At 40.3% G+C, this 20692-nt stretch overlaps 1 protein-coding gene across 1 annotated transcript; it reads left to right on the top strand.

Annotated features, from left to right (window-relative positions):
• Nucleotides 1-2063: 2063 nt before the first annotated feature.
• On the top strand, nt 2064-3857 carry TRIREDRAFT_109475 (uncharacterized protein; the record flags this gene model as incomplete). The annotated part of the gene is made up of 7 exons (XM_006967150.1): nt 2064-2076; nt 2119-2467; nt 2608-2868; nt 2911-3031; nt 3187-3399; nt 3504-3508; nt 3809-3857. 7 exons carry the CDS (start codon nt 2064-2066, stop codon nt 3855-3857), a joined length of 1011 nt encoding a protein of 336 aa, XP_006967212.1.
• Between the last annotated feature and the right edge of the window lie 16835 nt (nt 3858-20692).

A 20692-nucleotide genomic window follows, 5' to 3' on the forward strand; every position in this document is an offset into this window, starting at 1 on the left:
TTAGTGCCAGTGCTGGGTCCCCCCCCCCATCCTCACGCTTGCCCACCCGGGCCTAGCACAATACCTTTCTAATTGTAGCTACACATGGCGTGGGCTGGCCTCAAATTTGCCCGGTTTTCCGCAGGCACGTCGACTCCAGCGCATCCAGAGCCCCATCCGGCAAGCATTCATCCCTTGCGGCCACTGCCACTCGTGTCGTCTTCCAGTTAGTTACCCAGTCGTGCTGATGAGCGTGCCGAGCTCTGGATGATTAGCAGGATGCGACAGCCGGGGGAGGCTCCAGGCCGTGCGCCGGCACAACTTGGGCTCGTCTCTCCGCCCTCACCTCACGCCCGGCAAATACCCGCTGACGACGGACGGCTTCGCACGCCTCGAAATAGACGGCCATGGGACGGACGCCGCTTCGGAACTGGCAGGTCTCGCCAGGAGGGACAGAAACACCAGACAGACGAGACCGGGCCGGGTCCGCCCATACATACATACATACATACCAGAAGCACGATGCGCTGGTTGAAAGCTGCAACTCGCGGCATTGGCATTCGACGGCAGGACTGTCGGTCTGGCTAGGTTGCGGCACGCAAGGTACAAGTGGCAGGGACTAGGGATGCAGAGCCAGCGCTGGCAGTTGTCTGCGAGACGTGGGCTGGGACCGACGCAGAGAGCCGTCGTCGTCGTCATAGGGCTGCGCTGACAGGCCATGGCATGGGATCTGCTGCCATTCGGTGCTGTGTAGGTATGCTTGCTTGGACCAGTGCTCATGGTCCTGCTAATAACGCCAGCCAACCAATCTACTGGTCTAACACACACACACACTTCCACACCAGTCACACAACTGCCTCGACCTCGTTGAATCTCATCCTTCTCCTGAGTGCGACCTACAGTGTAGTAGCGCTGCTACTCAGCGCCTGCTAGGCCCAAGCCATCATCTGCTTGTCTCCCTCCCCTAGCCGCGGGCCTTCTAGACGTCGAAGACGTTGCATTCGAAACATTGCGCCCAGAAAGGAACATGGAACACATCCACGGCTAAGGCACCCGCCCATTCCTGCGGTGCATTGGTGACTGTGTAGAAGGATCTCGGACGAAATCGCATCTGGCCATGCCGCGCCTCGCATTGGCCAATGCCGCCTTTGGGAGGAAGGGCATGCCGCCACCCTTTGATCCCAAATTCGTATGTATGTACCGATGCGAGTAGTAGTAGTAGTATGTAGGTTGGTGCTTGGGCGGACCTTTTGCCAGCAGTCTTCCTCCGACCGGATACCCGAGCGAAGGGGGAGAAAATGGCCGCTCCTATCCTGCGCCTTTTGCTTGGGTGTTCCCTTTTCCTGCTGCTGGGCTCGGGATAATTGATTTGCGTTTCAATGGCCAGCCCGCTGTCGCACGCACGCACGCACGCACGCAAGAGGTGCTACCTCATATGACCCATGCACCCTGGTCTGACATGACCCATGCTCCACTATAAGAGGTCTACAACCAATTAAAACTGTAAAAAGTGAGCCCATGGGTCAGGTCAGCTTTTATATGTAAAATAGAATGCTTTATTAATGCATTAACTTCTTATAATAAATTTCTCTATAATATACTATAATAAATCTAAATAAACTATTAATTTTAACTATTTATTATTAACTTTAATAAATAACTATTAACCTTAGCTGCTAATCCTTATAAATGTAATAATAATGCATTAAGAATGCATTAATAAAAAACCTGGGATGACCCATGCTCTATAAAAAGACGGTTTTAACCAATCACTATGTAAAGAGCATGGGTCACTTGAACTTTTTATTTACACCAAATTCGGGACCATGGGTCATGTCAGACCAGGGTGCATGGGTCATTTGATGTAGCGCCTCCGCACGCAAAGGCGAATAGCCAACCGGCGCCGGTTCGAGTTGCTCTTGGGCCTCAAACCGTCTTGCCTCTGGCTTTAGGCGTTCAACCGGATATCGGTAACATCGGCAAGCAGACCGGTGCCATCGGGATACTGTGCTCCATTTCGACCTCACTTTGTCCGAGTCTACTCCGCTGTAGACCCCGTTGCTGCTGCTGCTGCTGCTGCTGCTATGCATCCCGCCTGTATGTACATTGTACGTGTGCTCTGCGCCTATGTATCTACAGTCCAAGTGTCTGTAGTACTGTACCTTCTTCTGCATGGGATCTCTCGTTTGTCTGCCTGGCCTGCCGTCTTGTCGCCGCCTCGGAGTGTTGCAGCTCCCCCAGCTCTGTCCGCTAGTAATAATAATCCTCATCCCGAGTCAACAGGATTGGGGCTCTCCATGCTGTCCGAATCGGCCAACTGGGGGGGGAAGGGGAGGGCGCGTCGTGGCTCCGATGCGGCCCCCTTCCAATCTTTTGGTCCCTGTCGGTGCACGCACACAGCGTCTCCGCCCAGACGTTCGTTGCCCATGACTCGACACAGCTCCCAAAACAGCGACAGCACGAGTCTTGCTCGGTTTCTGCCTGCATCGTGGGTCTTTTGTTCACCAAGGCAGAGCACCAAGACAATCATTTAATTTTTGATTTTTTCTCTGTATCATGCATTTTTTCCGTGTGACATCTCCCCTAGGTGGATTGTCGCGTAAATGATTACCAGCAACAACTGTGTAGGAGCTTCGTATCGAATGACTTTGGCTTCTCCGTGCGAGAAGAAGACCAGAACAAAGCCAAGTTTCCGCAATCATTTCCCATCAACTCAAATCACACCCATCACAATCGCCCCCAGCACCGAACCGGACGGAACTTGTCTGCTCCGCGCCTCCATGGATATCGCAACGGCCAACTTTTGCCGTGCCGGATCTGCTGGCTGTGGCAATTTGGGGATGATGACCTGGGAAGGACCCTGTCATTCCTCAACTTCTACTGTACTGAGTAGGTACCTATAATACCTACTATAACCCCCTCCCTATCAAGGTACTTGCCTCTAGGGGACTTTGCAACAGCACTTGGTTTTTTGTCTTTCTCGAGTCTCCCAACAAAAGATCCCGCGTTTGATGTCAAAAAAGCGTATCTCGGTACCTTGAGCTTGGGGTCAGTAAGGCGGTGGCGTTTCGCTGTAGGGCTCATATGACGGTCTCCGCCCGTAGGGCCAATGGCTCAAGCGGCACATCACAGTCTGGGATAATCCCCCCCTCCCTGCTCCTCACCTCCATCTTGGGGGGGTTTCTTCGCTGTCCACGATAATCATAGGTACCGGACGGACGTAACTTCTTAGGGCTTGCGGCATTAGGAAACGAAAAGAGAGGGAGGGAGACCAAACGTGGAGAAAAGAAGAAGAAGAAGAAAAAACGGGCGTGCGTTTTGCGTGGTTCTTTGATGGGCAGCGGATATCGCTACGAAGGAAGACCACAAGACAAAATGTCCGAAAAGGTACAAAGCGGCATCAGCAACCACGGCGCCAAGGTACTTTTTTCTTCTTTTTTTTGGTTGTTTTTCTCTCGACGATGGCAACTACTACTAGTAGGTAGAACTGAAATACCGAATATGGGCAAATACTATACTAGTAGAGCGTGTATGTACAAGTAGTAGGCAGCTGCACAATGTCATCAACGAAGCCAAAGGGATAACGCCCCCTTGGCGGCGTGGCGTCTCCTTCATCCCGAGACAACGGCCGACGTCAAATGAGAGCGCGCGGACGGCCAAGCCATGGCGCGGCTCATGACAGGCGAAGCGTGGCCAGAACGTCAACGGCGAGCGGAAGCAAAAGTTGGTGTGGGCACAGGGCAGGGCAGGATAGCCTCGTAGGGCTTGGGAAACCACTCTATTACATGCTGTAGAGATTCACTGTAATACTGTATGTACTACCTCGTAGTATTACTAGTAGCAAAGCGTCCCAACTCCACACCCCGGCTGTCGCCTGAGGCGGGAGGTGAGCAAGACTCGAGGATGAGACAAGTAGGAAGAAGAAAGACACCAAAGATGGGTGAGAGGGAGCACGATCGTACGGTACAGTGTGCTCTTGGTGGCACTGCCCGCTTTACCCCAAAATCTCAAATCATTGCCTTTTCCCGTTCCCCCTCCTCTCCGCCCCCCATGTTCATGACTCTCTCTCCCTATCTATCGTCTTGATCGTTCGCCTGATTTGGTCTGAAAATAGGCAGGCGATCCCAGACTACAAGCCGTCTATAGCAAGCGACAGCCAGCAAAGTAACAAGAGAGCTTCACTCTCACCCTATGAACCACTGAGATGGAAGGGAGGGGGGGCGTGTGTAGCCATCTCGAACCGCTCCCTGGATCCAAGCCAAAAAAGAACATCCAGCAAAAAAAAAAAAGCTTCCATGGGATCGGGAGGGCTGGTTGGCTCAGCCTTCACCGGAGACTCGCTCTGCCGGCAGGCGGTGTCCCTTTCTTTACACTCTTTACCTCTCTCTGTGTGTGTGTCTTACAGACCCCCAATTACCCTTTCCTCCTACTCCTCCTCCTCCTCTCGTTCGCTTTCGCACAGCAGAAGGAGAAACTGGCGGCGCCACCAAAGGAGGTTGAATTCAGCCTAACTCGTGGCCTCAACGTGCTTGTGTAATGGCAGCTATTTTTGGCCGCCCATGACGCTCATTATCAAATCCACGCTTTTTGACCCATCCATGGCTTTGCTAACCCCCCCATGTCCCATCTTGTCTCTGTCGACATGGGGGTTGACACCGCTGTGATTGGACACCTTGTTCGGCACAGCAGAGATGCGACCTGTCCCCTTCTCCAAGCCCTCTTGTTCCCCATCAATCTGCTCCATACCAGGTACATAGGTAGGTAGGCTTTGAACTTGGGGTCATTATCAAAATACCCCTCCTACCAAAAAGCACCTTGGATAGATACTCCAAACCATTCTGCTTCTCATGCTTCTACTACTACTACTACCTATTCCTGGTATGCCCCAGCGGCACTAAGGCCTTTAGTACACTGTCGAAATTGGGAACAGCGCGCATCCCGTTGGCCCTGTCCTCATCTCTCTCCTCTCACCTTGTGGTGGTGGCTCTCTTGTCTCATCCATTCCCGTCTGCTCTCACACGCCCCCCCTCACCTCACATCACCTCAGAGAAAAAAGAGCCGCGGACAAGCGCCGAAGCAAAACAAAAGACACTCCCTCACTCAGGATCACGCCAGGACTGATTTTAACGCGCGGACGAAACAAGAGCTCCCTCTCGCTCGTGTGTGCAGCAAGACTGCTCCTTGAGATTTGCTGTTTTATTTTAGCTTCTTCCATAATCCGCCGAGTCTAAAAGCAAGCGAGGTGGGAATAACTCAATGGCAACAGCTCATTGCCGGGGCTGGGGGAGGAGGCTTCACCCTCAAAAAGCTTCGCGGCTATTTTACTTGCTGCTTGCTTGCTTTTGCTTTTGCTTGTTTGCTGACATCCGCGGCATTTCTGATGGTTGAATGGTCCAGCCACGGTTTCTATCTATGTATAGCATCATCGCTTTGTGTTTTCCCAGGTTGTTTTGAAGACATGGTACATAAACTCTTTAACCAAGGTAGCGGTTAAAGCTTGCGGTTACGGCAATCATGCCATGCCATATCACACACACATGGCACATCTCTGGCATCTCTCTGCCTGCCTGCCAACGATGGAGAGACTCCCCCCCTCCCCCTTTGTTGCCCTTCTTCCCTCACACCCATCACATCCCCATTTCTTCTGGCCCCCTCGTCCACACACACCAAGAGGAGGGGAGGCCCTTTCAATTTGCAGCACATGGCGATTCCCCTATGGCACTTAGCTGTCAGCGCCCAACCTAAACCGTGCCGTCCCAACCCACAACAGCTTGCGTTTCGCGGCAGTGCAACAACGTGGTGTCTCTGTCTCGTTTATCATTACTACCTACAAGGCTGGCCCGAGGGAGGATCAACTTGGCGTCTTGCTCTCTGTTGCTGTCCACCTTTGTTGGCTACAAAGTCTCGGATGCGAGATGCGCGCCGTCTAACCCGATCCCGCGTTGCTGGATAGGTACCTAACTGACACATGTGGTACACAGGTGTCATGTATCTCCCCCAACAACCTCGTGTGTGCTATCAAGAGACCCTTTTTTGTTTCTTCCCCGGTTTCTCTTCCTGTCTGCTTTCCTGGTTGGCGAGTCGTATTACATCAGGGGAGACGCGCGGGAGAGAGGGCGCGGTGTTGCTTTGTTGTACGATGCGCACAGCTTGTCTCTTGCGTTGCGAATGTACGAGTATGGAGCTCCCTCATCTTGCTGTCCCTAGGGGGGCCCCCCAAATCAGACAGACAGTCTTGCTGCCTGCGCAGGTCAGGTGCTCTCCCACATGATACACGCACAGGGAGAGCTCCTAAAATTTTACCTTGAGAGTCCACAACGTAGATACCTTGGTAGGCAGGGGGTGTTGACCGGTGTAAGTGAGGTGGCCAAGAAACCGTAGGGTCCGCCGGCGTCCAAAATTCCCCCGGTCTGGCCCTGCAAGGCCCTGGGAGATGGCATCAAGTGTCAATCAATTCAAGTCGTTCCCCCCAACCGGCATCTGATACGACAGCTACGGAGTACCTAGCGAAGCACCAGAGTTACCTTAGCATCTGCCAGCGAGAAGCGCATATTGAAAAGGAAGATCAACAAGCACAAGAGAGCCCTACGGGATTTGTTGAAAGTTGCGCCAACAAGCGGGATGGGAGAGGGGGGGCCCCTCCCCCCCAAAAAGCAAGTAGAAAAAACACCAAAACCCACCAAAAGACGGGAGCTTTGAGCAATCGGAATGCGGCTCCGCAGGGGCGGGAAAAGAATGAGGAAATGATATTCGTTTTTTCTTTTGAGTTTCTTGTGTGGTTTTTGCCTCCAGAAAGCATAATGCCTATGAGGACAAACGAAAGAGAACAAAGAAAAGAAAAGCCAATGGCAAAATGGCTCTTGAGAGGGGTTATTGCCTGCGACAATCGATGCCATCTGCAAGCAGCAAGGGGCCTCGTGTTCCCTTAGGCCCAATAGCCCGCCCATCATCAGCACCGTCGTTCATCAACAATAACCTTTTCGGAATAACGGATCTCTGCTGTAATACTTTTGACGAGGTATTATCACTCTCCCCCCTCTGTCTTGCTCCTCTGGTTTCCTACCTAGGTACTCTCATAGCTAAAAGGTATGCCGTGCCGTGCCATGAGTGAGCAGAGAGAGATTCAGGCTGTTGGTCATCCCGCGGCGTCCCGAAAGCATACAAGAGATCCCGGCCCCGGGACGAAATTGGCCGTCGCAAAAGCAAAAGGTCGAGGTGAGAAGGGGAGAAAGAGAGGAGAGAGAGACGGCAAGGGGGGGAAGAAACGGCGCCTGTGTACGAATTACACGTACTGCGTACACCGTACCTCACCCCGCAAGCGAATGCGTGGATAAATACATGTTCCAGTACATTTGGCTCACAGGTGTACAAGAAGTACCTACCTACACTCTGCACACACATCATCACCGAGTAAGTGTAGCGGCGGCCTGTCCCTTGCCTCAACCAGGGTTCTAGATCACCAGTGACCTTTTGTGTCATGCTCGCCCCCCCAAGCAACTCAAAAAGCTCAAGGGGAGTGGAGAGGGGGGGGGGTTTAACTCCCCCCCCAAGCCAATGGGTCGTCTTCCCTAGCCGTCGGGACGCCATCTGCCACATGTCAACGTTCTGCCGAGCCTCCCTCTCAGCCCTACTATCCCAACGCTGTGGATAGGCAAAAGCCCGGTTGGTTCTCGTGCTTCTTGTGTCGTCAACGGGGTAAGGGGAGGGGGGAGGGGGGGAGAACAAATCTTATCCCTTGGATCTGGTTCGCCCTACGAGACAGGCCTCCGCCGTGTGAGAACTCTCAGCTGCCTCTTTCTTACCGCAAGCGGCCATAACAATCGGGATTGCATTGCAGATTGCTGCATGTGTTGGGTGAAATCCCTTTTGTGCTGGCGGCCCCCATTCCCTTCTCTTTTTTTTTTCTTCTCCTGAGTCTAAATAAAGCTCACAAGGGGAAAAAGGGCACATTGCAGGGTCATCGGGGTAAAACAAGACGAACAAGATATTCCCGATGAGATGGATTACCCAAGAAGGAACGGTGAACAAAAGTGACGCCGAAGCGATTTTAGATTTCCGACTCTAATGCTGTTTTGTTTTTTTCGGCTGGTTGAATCACACAAGTTATTTGAAATTGCAATGACTGGGGACCGCTCCCCCCCTCTCTTCCCTTAGAATGCGGCTCACACATGTTCAGGCTTCCCCCCGGTTCGGAGTTTACGGGGCACCGGACTAACACGCACCAATATTGAGAGAAGGCTCCGTACGGGGTAAAGACATGGAAGCAAAAGAAAATGGACAGATAAAAAGCCGTACATACTACTTTAGTAGGAGATTGGAGATTGGAGAGATTTGCCCAAAAGTGCCGCCCTGCCGTTCGTTGGGCGCCGCCGCAGGTTCGGAAGGGCTGGCGTGTTTCTTTTCTACAGACACACGTGTTTACCGGGGACACGCCTCGACAAGCCACCAAAGACCGGATGCTGCACTGCCGCCCTTTGGGTCCAACATGTCTACTACATTGGACGAGGTACTGCTCAATATACACGCTGTTTTAGAGTTGGGTTGGCCAAGGGCGAAAAAGGGAAAACGGGTGATGTGATGAAAAAGAGACGCGTCTAAGCGGCGCCTTGTGGTTGGTCTTCTTCTTCTTGTTCGTATATCTCTCTCTGTGTATTAAACGCAAATTGCAAATCAAGCGCCAAATCCAAATCTATGATGGAATCACAGGGGCTTGTCACCCGCTGATCAGGCGCCCCCAAGAGCCCAAAAACCTGGTTCCGCGGAGGCTTCCCAGGTGCAAGGATGAACCCTCCCCCCAAGACCAAGGACGCGGCGGCTTGTTTGGAGGAGGAGGAGGAGGGGGGGGGGGGGCGGTTTGGTTTTAAGATTTGATTTGGAAGAGGGGGATCGTCGAGCCATGATCCTGATTACGGGGGCATCACGACATTGCCTACGGGAAAAAGAAGGTTTCATCAGAGGACTGAGAGAGAGGGAGCTTGGACAATTGTCATCTCGACAGCGTGAGAACCGTATCACTGGCATCGCCCTTTTACTACCTCTCTTGCCACAGGACCCCGCCTTTTGAGGAGCATGATTTGCAATGCGCCCGCAGGCGCGGTTACGAGGCAATCAAGAGGACGCAGCGGGTGGAGGAGAGAAAGGGTGTACTATGTAAGGGTAAAAGTTGGTACGGATACCGACAGAAGGGAACGATGAGATCGATGGGCAAAAGGTTTGAGCCTTGTTGGATCGTTTTTTTTTTTTTTGGCCCAAAGTAGAATTTCGTATAGAGAGAGATTGGCAAGGGAGCTGGGGGCTGTCGGTTTCTGATGAGGTTGCAGTGCAATCGGGGTCACGGCGGAGACGCCTTTGGATATTCCTCCCATCTTCCTCACCTTGTTTTTTTAATACTTTCGCGCATGCCGTGTGATCTCCTTCTTCAACGAGATGCCTCAGTGTGATACTACTCGAATTTGCCCAGATTTCATAGCAACATGCTTCCAGGTTTGATGACAGGACAGGGCCGTCCTAGACCAAGGCGGCGCACATCAAACCCTACCTTACTTAACCAGCCCGCCGGATTTCTCAAGCATTGCCGCATTGGGCAAGCCACGCCTCGAGCGGCCACAGCTAAGGTAGGTACATACATGTGACGAGTAGCACGAGGCTTGCGAAGGTGTGTTAAGCGCACATTCCTGTCTACAACTTCCTCAAATGTAAAAGGAGCTTGGACCAGGGAAAGGAGACAGAGAGAAAATAAACACATCTCTTGGTTCTTGTCCGGCGGATAACCGGCATCTTGGGACGATCCACTCCCGGTGGACTGGATCCGTACGACTGGGACCCCTTGAGGCGAGGCGAGAATGGGGATGGAGATGCAAATGGGAGATGCTCGTGGCTAGTAGTAACAAAGAACACACACACAAAGTTCTACAAGGCTATGGGCGTGTGCAATTTCCTGGACGGCCTAGTGTGACGCAAAGGTCGACGACGAGGCGCCGTCGCCATCTCGTAACATGCAGACGTACTCGTAGACGAAGACGAAGACGAGGAATTGCAGGGCTGGCTGGGGCTAGATATTTTTCCGTGTAAGATGAAAGATTGCCAAGCTGGAGAAATATTATAGTACTACTACTACTACTACTACATGTACGATATGCCAATCATCGGTTTTGGCATGGGTACGAGGATGAACGACAGAAGGATAGACAGGGCTTGTCGGAAAGATTCGAGGAATCAACCCGAGGAGAAGCAGGAATCAGGAAACGCATGAGAGATAAGAGGTAATACTGTATTACTACTTCGTATGCCATCTATCCCTATTGCCACGTACGTATGTAGGTATTGTAGACGCGCAATTGCAACACGATAGATAAGGTAGCCACGATAAGTGCTGGCTACAGAACAGCCCCAAGGCTGCCATTGAACCACTACAGACAAGCAGTACGAGCTGGTATCAATGATGTATTCAGCCCAGGTGAAAGCCTCGCGGCACAAGTCCCCTCCAGGTCCCCCTACGGGGCATCCACCACCAAGCAGCTACCGCGCAGGGACAACAAAGCAAGCCACAAGAGAAAGAGCCACCCCCTTGCGGCATGGGCGGCCATCCGGCGGCATGAAATTGTGCGCCGGACGAATCTTGCGCCGACTGCGGTGGATCTCGGCAGCCCTCGCCCTGCTGACGTAATGGCCCTTCTCTAACACTGATAGGCGGCATCGCTGGCAGCGCAGCGTCGGATCTTCGTCGACTCCACAGCGGCATGGAGGCCCGCTCACGGCCGCCAATCGCCATGGTCAGCGACAGCCGGGTGGGGCTGCTCCAATGTGGGAAGATTTGATAGTACTCGTACCTAGTATGGATGTTTCTGACCCCATGTTTGACTTGATGGAGATTCTGGCGGTTTGATTGTGGACGTTTGTTTTTCCTTTTGCCTTTTTGGCAGGGGCCCTGTTTCTTGGTTTCTGTTTCCGGTATGTCGTCTGTTCGGAAGTCGAATCCCGGCAAAGTCTCCCCTTGCCATGTGGCTTTTCTTTTTTCCATCGTCCCATGAATGATTGTTTCCCTGATTCATGATGCAGGGTTGCGAGTTTATGCCTTGATTAATCTGCGCTTCCAAATCTACTGACATGCACTTTTTTTTGTTTCTGCCCTGACTAGTAGGTAGACGTACCATGTCACATTGCATGCGAAGAAGAAAGCCTCAACTGCAAGGGGTGAATTCCAGCTGCTCAACTACAGGCTTTCTTGGCCTAGCTTTGCCAGTTTCTGGCTTCCCAGCTTGCGGATTTCCGATCCCGGCGACACACCTTTCAAGATTCTCATCAATTGCTGGGTAGGGGGTGTGGACAATTTTTGGGGAGGGGGGGACTTTGCTTGCTTCACCATGCCCATGCCTGGGCCATATTGGGGACATGGAATCTATTTACGGACGACGGCGTGTCATGAACCTCTGTTGTCATGCTTGGCAGCACACAAGGGGGAAAAAGGAACTCAAGGTCAAGAAAGGTGAAACTATCCGCATCGACGCCCTACAAACAAGGTCGTACGATTGTGACTTTTTGCAACGCACTACTGCTGGGCCCCTTTGGCCCGTCTCCTATTCAATTACTAGCACTTGGGGTTTCAATCATCTCGCGGACTCTTCCCGCTGACGATGCTCCAGACGGCGTGTGACAAGGTCCCATCCGGTCTCAACACCGCATGTCACCGAAGCCCTGGATCGTCAAAACCCCCCCTTCAGTCGCCGAGCTATGTCGACCGCTGTAACATCGGTGGCAGGGCAAGTTACAGTGTACGGCGATTACCGGGTACTGCAGCAACATCGTGCCTGGCTGGACGTGGCATTTCCCCAAGCAGAATCAGGAGGTTGCCGGCGTACGTGTAAACGGAGCTGGAGAACGCCGGAGTCCAGCAACGCAGTTCTCCATGGGTATCCAGCCCGCGAACAGTCCTGAGTCAAGAAACTCTCTGGAGCTTTTTGGATCGTCCATGGCGGTTCCACAAGGAGGAGGAGGGGGGGGGGCCTTATCGGGGAGCAACAGCGACAGCCTTATTCCCGACTCCCGACTTGCCACTGTTGCGAGTGCCGTGGCCTTTTGGCTGATTTGGCGATGCCCTCACAAGACAGATTTGGCGTTTTGTGGTGAGAAAGACGTCCCAGAAAAGTCAAACCCCTCATCGCTCAGATTCCGTCTGACTTCCCGATAGCCCCCTCCCCCCAGCCCAAGGAAGAAGGCTACGAGCCGCGCTGGCGGTAACCCGCTTGCGATTTGTGCGCAAAAGCCCGCACGACGGTGATTGATCGCCTTGCCAGAAAGGCCACAAGCTTTTGTTCCCAAAGGCCCATCAATCAATCCCGCCCAGGCGGCACGGACACAGACCGCACAGACCCGCGCAAACCTCTCGTGATACTAGGACGAGTACTAGCAGTAGGTACGTACCGCGACTAGCCCCGGCCCGGGAATAAACTTGAAGTCTCGAACCCCACCCCCAGCCCGCTGACTAAGAACTCTCGTCCCGTGCCCGACAGCCATTTAAGCTCCAAACTGCGCTCGGGAGATGCCCGAGTTCCAGTCTGCTGTACCCCTCCCCTTCCTGCCTTGTCTTTGGTCTCCCAAGCTACGTACCTAGATACGTACCTCCCAGCCATAAAGGAGAAGCAGGGGTCTTCAGCGGAAAAGAGGTCTTGACGCAACAAAATTGATTAATTGACTAGCTAGTGAGTGTGTGTGTGGAAGTAAAAGACTAGATCCCTAGGGCCTTTATGTGGCCTTTTAATAACCTTCCCTATAGTTATATAACCTCTTGGGAAGGGGCTCTTAGCCTACCGTTCTTGCCATCCCCTTTATACACAAGGGAAAAGGAAAAATGCAGCCCCTAGACATCTTCTATTATAAAATAAAGGTTCTAAAATAAATTACTAATCTTCTATCCTTTAGTTAATCTTTAGCATCCCCTAGGCTTATATTTAGAATCTCTATTAGCCTTACTCCCCTTAAGGTAGTTTAACTAATTTATTAAGCCAGAGGGTTATTAAGTAACTTTATAAAGCGCTAAAGTATAGCCCTTATAATATAGATTATCTCCTAGATTATAAAAGACTAGTAAATGCTTAATAATCCTTTATACTTATATAGTGATTTTATTAAATAATAAATAAAAAAGGCTATAGCCTTATTCTTAAAGTAAATATAAGGCATATATTAAGTCTTTTATAAATAGTGGCTTCCCTTAACCTTAGTGTCCTTTATTCTTATTATATATTTTAAGGTAATAAGGAGTTTTAGTAAGCAGTTTTAAGGCTTAGGATAAATTCCTTTAGCTAGCTTTTTTATAAGGCATACTATATAGTTAGCATCTTTTTATTCTCTTTTTATATAATCCTTTACTATAGCTTTTAGGTAATCTAGGGATTCTTTATATCTTATCCTTAATATAAATTATTTATAATACTAGACTATATATTTTTTTAAACTTATCCTTAGCTAGTCCTTAATTAGGGTTTTAAACTTTATTTTATATATAGAAATTATAAGGATAAGGATTAGTAAATTAAATAATTTAGTTTATAATAAAGAGATTAAGTCTTTTTTATAAATAATTAGTAAAATAGTTATACTTTATAATATTAGTATTTTATTATTAGCTACTTTTAAAGTGTATTTAAGTATAGGCTAAATATATTATAAAATTAGAAAGTTATAATATATTTTTATTTTATTAATTTACTTTTAATAAATTAAAGGGTGCTATATTAATACTAGTAAAATATACTTAAAAGTATTTAGTAAGAAGTTATTTTTTATATTCTAGTTTTTTTCTTTATTTACCTTTATCTTTTTATTTACTTTTATTTTATTATTTAGTTTTATTATAATATAAATAAGGTTTATAAAAAGTAGCTTTAGTAGAATAGGTATAGTAGTTATAAGGTTAATAGTAATAAGGGTAAATATAGTCTTATCTTTTCTTATAAAATTTTATAACTTTTATATAGCTTTTACTACTTTCTTTATTTTTATTTTATAATTTTTAAAGGATACTGCTAATAATCTTTACTTATAAACTAGCTAAAACACTTTTATAATAAGATATTTAACTAAAGTATAAGGTTACTTATATAAAGGTAGTCTTATTAATAAAATCTCTTTTAGGCTTACTAAAGTAATTTTTATATTTATAATATATAAATATATAGGCAGTTTATTTATTTTAAGTAGGCTTATTTTAAGGATTTAAAAAAGGGTTAGCAGCACCCTTATATAAACTATTATATTATTTACAGTAGCTTATATAGCTAATAAAAGGCATATTTTAACTTATATTAATAATGCTATTATTATAAATTCCTTTATTAGTAAGCTCTCCCCCTTAAAGTTTAACTTAAGCTTTTTAAAGTTAAGGTTTAAGGCTTTATAAATTTATTTAAAAAGGTAAATATATTTTACTAGCTGTATTTACTTTATTTACTTAAGCTAGTAGTTAAAGTAAAGTAATATTTCTTATAATATTATATTAAGGATATTATTCTTAGTTTTATTTATTTTATATTTTTTTAACTAATTTTTTTTTTTATATAATCTTTTCTTTTTTTATCTTTTACTATCTTTTTCCTTATTTTATATATATTTTATATAAGGCTTATTTATCTTATTTAGTAAAGCTATAATATTTACTTAAAGCTAAATTACTAAGATAAGGTTTTTAAGTAAAAGCACTTTATACTTTATTTTATATATAAAGACTTTTAGTATATTTAAGAGTTTATTAAAATATTTTATTAAAACAAATAGTAAAGCCTTATATATAAATTTAAAAGGCTTTATTTACTTTTTAATTAATATTATTATATCTAGGATTAATAAGTCTTTTATAATTAATAGTTTTAAAAGACCTTTTATTACTAGATTATTTATAATAGTTACTGCCTTTTATAAGTATACTTATAAATACTGCATTTTAAGGATATTTTTTAAAGTATTACTAGCTAGGGCTTATTAAATTATTAAGTTATTACTAGTAGATATAACTAATATATATAAAATAAAGTAAAGTTTACACTTTTATTATTTTAAATACTATTTTAAGTTAAAACCTTTTAAAAAAAGGCTACTGCTATTACTATTACTTTTACCTTTAGGTTTATAAGTAAATACTAGCCTATATATTAAGGAACTATATTTAAGATATATAGCTTTAATATAATATTTAAAATCTTAGGTTTTAGGATTAACTTTTAATTATAATATCTTTTATTAGCTAGTTAGTTTTTTATTTAGTAAATGCCCCTTATTTATTATTAAGCACCTTTTAGTAAAGACTTAATATTTAATTATAAGTTCTTTACTAGTTTTTATATTAGCTATATTTCTTAAAATTCCTATTTAGTATTTTCTTACTTTTACCTTTAAGTAAGTTTTTCTACTTCTTTAGGCTTAAATTAGTTATAGCCCTTTTTATTTATCTTATACTTTCTTAATATTAGCTATAAAAGCTATAATTTCTAAATATAAATAGTAAGTATTAGTAATTAAGTAGTAAGTAGTATAATATATAATATTTATATAAGTTATAAATATATAAAAGTAAGAACTAGAAGTCCTTAAAAAGCAATTTTAAAATAAGAATATATATTTTTAATAAGTAAATAAAAAGTAAAATAAAAATAAAGATTAGTATAAAAAAAAAAAGAAGTAATTAAAGTAAAAAATAAATAAAATTATATATAAGGGAAAAGGAAGTCTAAAAGTATAAGTATAAGGTCTCCTACCTTATAGTTTATATAGGCTAAGTTTCTTAAGTAAGCCTGCATGCAGCTCCTTTATAATTTTAACACTTTTCTAGTAGTTATCCCCTATATTACTATTAGTTTAAGCAAGGTCTACCTCCTTTTACTATATTACCTTATCTCCTGCCTTATTTATAAAGGTTCTTTAATACTTGCCTTAGGCTTACTAGCTTATCCTATTTAGTCTTTAAATATCTAGTCCTTAATTTAAATATTTTTAATATATTTTTATAAAATTCTAGTATATTAGCTTTTTATATTTTAAACCTATTTATATTATATAAGGTATAAAAGCTTTAGCCTTTTTTAGCTTTTACTTTAAATAGTCCTCTTTAGCAGCTTTTTAACTTAGCAGGCTTTCCCTTTTATATTAATATTATAAGGTCTCCTTCCTTATAATCTTTATAATCTCTTAAGTAATAGCTTACTTTAATAGCTTTAGCTTAATTAGCTTTTTTTACTTTTTTTTAAATCTTAGTAAATTAAGCTAAATATCTTATTACTAAGTTAATATATTCCTATTCTTTAAGAATTATATTCTAATTTATTAAAGCAGCCTGTAAAGCAGTTAAGCTTTAAGAGGATCCTTTATTTAATAGTAGTCCTTAAAGTTTTAAGCTAAATATAATTTTATAAGGGGAGTATCTTAATATCTTAATAAGTTAGTTATTTATAGCTTTAGCTATATTATTTAATCTTTTATTTTAAGACTTATATATAGCTCTTAACTTCTTTATTATAATTTAAGTAATCTTATTTATAACTTTTATTATTTTTATACTTTTATAAAACTTAAATAGTATATTAATAACTAGTATTTATTTTTAAAATATCCCTTTTTTAAATTTTATAAAAGTAAATACTAATCCTAGGTTTAAGTAAAAAGCTAGAGGGCTAACTGTTATTTATTTTAGCTATAATACTATCTTATTTATAGCCTTTATAATATAAGTAGTTTAATATAAAATAATCTATATATATTATAAAAAGTAATTTATAATAACTAATAAGTATAAATATTTAAAACTACTTTAAAGGAATAGTTTTATATAGTTAATTCTTATAACTTAAAATAGCTAGTTAATATATACTAAAAGGTTAAGAGCTTTTAAATTATTAAAAGTATATTTAGTATATATTATATACTTTATAATATAATTTATAATATCTTTTAGTATTATAAGCTACTATATATCTTTAGCTAGTATTTTTTAAGTAGTGTTTAGTTTAAAGTGTCTAGCTTTATTATAAGCCTTCTTTAAGGCTTAAGCCACTTTAAACTTAGTTAAGTATTTAAGCTATTTAGCTTTACTATAGTACTACAGTTAGCTTAAAAATAATAAATAGTTCTTAGACTTTTTATTAATATATTTAATATTATATTAACTTATAAAGTTACTTAAACTATACTTTAAAAAGTCTACTACTTTTAAGTACTATTCCTTTACTGCCTAGTTTATTATAAGGCTATTTATATATTTAGTACTAGCTATTTTTAAGTAAAAGGCTAAGGCAGATATAGTTATTATTTTTAAAGTAAAGAAAGGAGCTTAAGCTTTCTTATTATCTATTTATTATTAAGCAGCTTTAAGAGAAGTTATATAACTATTTAATAGTTTTAAAAGAACTTATAAAACTAATAGTATTAGAAATTCCTTTAATAGCTTTTTATAGCTATTCTTTTTATTTTTTTATACTTATTAACCTTTTTTATTAACTGCTTTTATAAAGTCTAGTATAGTAGTATTTAAGCAGTTATTTAATAAAAAGATTATTTTTAATAAGGCATCTGCAGCTTAATTCCTCTTCTTTTTAATATATTTAATATATATATTTAAGAGCCTTAATTTACTTACTTATTTAATATAAATTCCTTTATAATTACTTAATTTTATAAACTATATTAATAGCTTATAATTAGTATAAATTATAAAAAGGTCCCTAGCCTTAAAAAAGTAATTATATTTTTAATTAAACTTAATAATTATATATAGCTCTTTTTTATATATATTATAATTCCTTTAAGTCTTTATAAATAGAAAGGAGTTATATAAAATAGTAAACTTTATATTACCTTATTTTTAAAAGACTATATATTTAGTGCTATACCTACTAGTATTTAAGTATAATAAAGCTAGTAAGTTAAATTAATATTTATTTTATTTTACTACTATAATGCCTTTTTCCTTTAAAATTAAAAAAGCAGCAGCTTTTACTAAGCCTTATCTTTATAAGATATTTTTAATAAGTTAGTTTAAAAGCCTTATAATTTTTAAGTAGTTAGGTATTTATTATTAATATAGTCCTAATACTTTTATAAAGCTATAGACTCTTATTTAATTTAAAAGGATAGGGAAGTTCCTTAGCTTATCTACTCTTTTAAGTATAATAATTATTTTACTACTTACTTTATAAACTTATTTTATAATAACTATCTTTTTTATATTAATTTTTACTTTTTTAAAGCTAAGTTTTTATAAAGCCTATAAGAGTCTAGGTAATAAGTGATTTTTAATAAACAGCCACTTCTTTATTTTAAAGTCCTTAAATTTACTAAATAAGTTATTTATATAAGGATTAATAAGAGCTATAGTATTTAAATCTTTTATATATAATAGTAATAGCTTAAGGTATAGTGCAGAAATAGCTTTTAGCCTAAGTCTAGTGCCCTTAGTTTATAAAAATATAGCTATTTATATATCTTATAGTATATAAGTTAACTAAAGCTATAAGAAGCCTAAAGTATTAAAAGCTAATATATATTTAAAGGTCTTATTTACTAAAATAAACTAGTAAGCATATTTAAGGTTAAACTTATAATATAATTCTACTTTTAAATCTACTAGCTTATTATATAGGTTAGTTAATAAAGGAATATATATTATTAATAAATCTTTTATTATATAAAAGTAGTTAATTATTAATCTCTTTTTAGCTTATAGGTTATTCTTATACCTTGCTTTTATAATTAGTATAGGTTCTGCACTTTATAAAAATAACTTACTATTAGCTATATATATATACTTAAATTATCTACCCTTAATTCCCTTTTAAATAAGGCAATTTAGCTAATATCTTTTAAGCTTGCTTTACTATTTTTTTAATAAACCTTACTATAGCTTAACTCCTTCCTTAAATCTAGGCTTATAAGTAAATAAATCTATAAGAGGGATATTAATAATAGTTTTCCCTTTTAAGTCTTAGTATATTTAGAATATTTATACTACCTCCTCCTTTATACTATTAGGCATTTTAAGATCTATTTTTATCCTAAACTATTTAAACTATTAATTTATAATCTTCTAGTTTATATTAAAGTTAGTTATCCTCTTTAACACTTATTAAGGTATAGGAAAAGGAACCTTATAAAACCTATTAAAATTTATAAGACTAGGCTAGTTTTTTATATTTAATCTTAGTAATTTATAAAGTTTTAGGTTTAGGTCTTTCTCCTTAATATTTAATAAAAATAGATTAAAGTCTAGTCTAGTATTTTTTAGTATTTTTAATTTATATAAGGCATAATATAAATAAACTACTTATACCTATTTAAATCCTTTATAAGTCTTTTTATTAATAGTTAGTTTAGGTATATATTTAGTAAATGCTAATCCTAGGTTTATTAATATATAAGAGAAAGGGGTATTAAGAGTTATTTTTATCTCTTTCTTTTAGCTTTTATTAAGCCTTTTATTAATATACTAAGGTTAAAGTAAGTAACTTAGTTTCCCTGCTTATTATTATTATCTTTTAATTCCTTTAAGTTTATAAAAGAAAAAGAGTTAGAATCCTTTTTAAATTTATTATTTATTTTTATATAGTGCCTAGCTGCTTTAAAAGTGCTAGGTATAAGTATAATTTTTTATTTATTTAATAATAATAAAATAGGTCTTTATATAGTCTTTTATTTTTTTTTATTAGCTTATATACTAATTTATAAAATGCCCTTTTTAATATTAAATACAGCTTTTATATTATAAAGCTATAGCATTTCTAATAGTAATAGGATATCCTTTAATTTACTATTTAGTAAGGGCTTAATTATAGCCTATACCTTTTTTTAAATGCCTTTATATTATAAGTCTAGTATTATAAACTTATTTATAGTAGTATAATATTTATTAGTATTAAATATAATTAATTTAGTAAATCCTACTAAAAATAGGTTAATTATAAGTATTTTATTATAAGCTATAAAGTCTTTAAAAATAAAGCTAGCCTTTAAACCTTAATCTACTTACACTAGGTCTTTTAATAACTAGTACTTAACTTTATAAAGGATTAACTAAAATATAATATTTACTTAAAATAACTTTAGTATAAAATCCCTTTTTCTTAATAGTATAATATTATATATATTAAGGCTAAGTATAGCTAACTAGGCTTTTACTATTATCTTTTCTTTTCTTTTTTAAGTCTTTTTTAAGGACTTATATTTAAATAGCTTATTAAATTAGCAGGTGCTTTTAAGACTAAGCTACTATAGCTTTAGTAAAGTTAATTCTGCCTTAAATTTAAATACTAGTTCTTTAAAGTTAAAGTTGCCTTTTTTATCTCTTTTTATAATTTAGGCTAGTTTAATACTTTTTTTAGGTTTACTTAATAAGGGCTATTATTTAAAGGTTTAAGACTTAGTATTATATTTATTTATATTATCTTTTATAATAACTAGTCCTTCTTATGCCTTTCTTTTCTTAAAGGCTGGCTTTATTCTAGCAGTTAATATAGCTATTTTTAATATTTTTAAAAGGTTTACTATAGCATCCTTTTTTAAAATCTTTTATAAATACTAGGCTATAGCTTTTAATAGTAAGACAGCCTCCTCCTTTATACTTATTTAAGCTAAATATGTATTTACTAATACCTCTTTAAATTTTTATAAATAGTGTAATATAACTAGGCAGGAGGCTATAGTTAGGCCTGCAGTAGGCTTCTACTAGGTTTAA

Source organism: Trichoderma reesei, assembly GCF_000167675.1.
Source record: "Trichoderma reesei QM6a unplaced genomic scaffold TRIREscaffold_16, whole genome shotgun sequence".
Lineage (NCBI taxonomy): Eukaryota > Fungi > Ascomycota > Sordariomycetes > Hypocreales > Hypocreaceae > Trichoderma > Trichoderma reesei.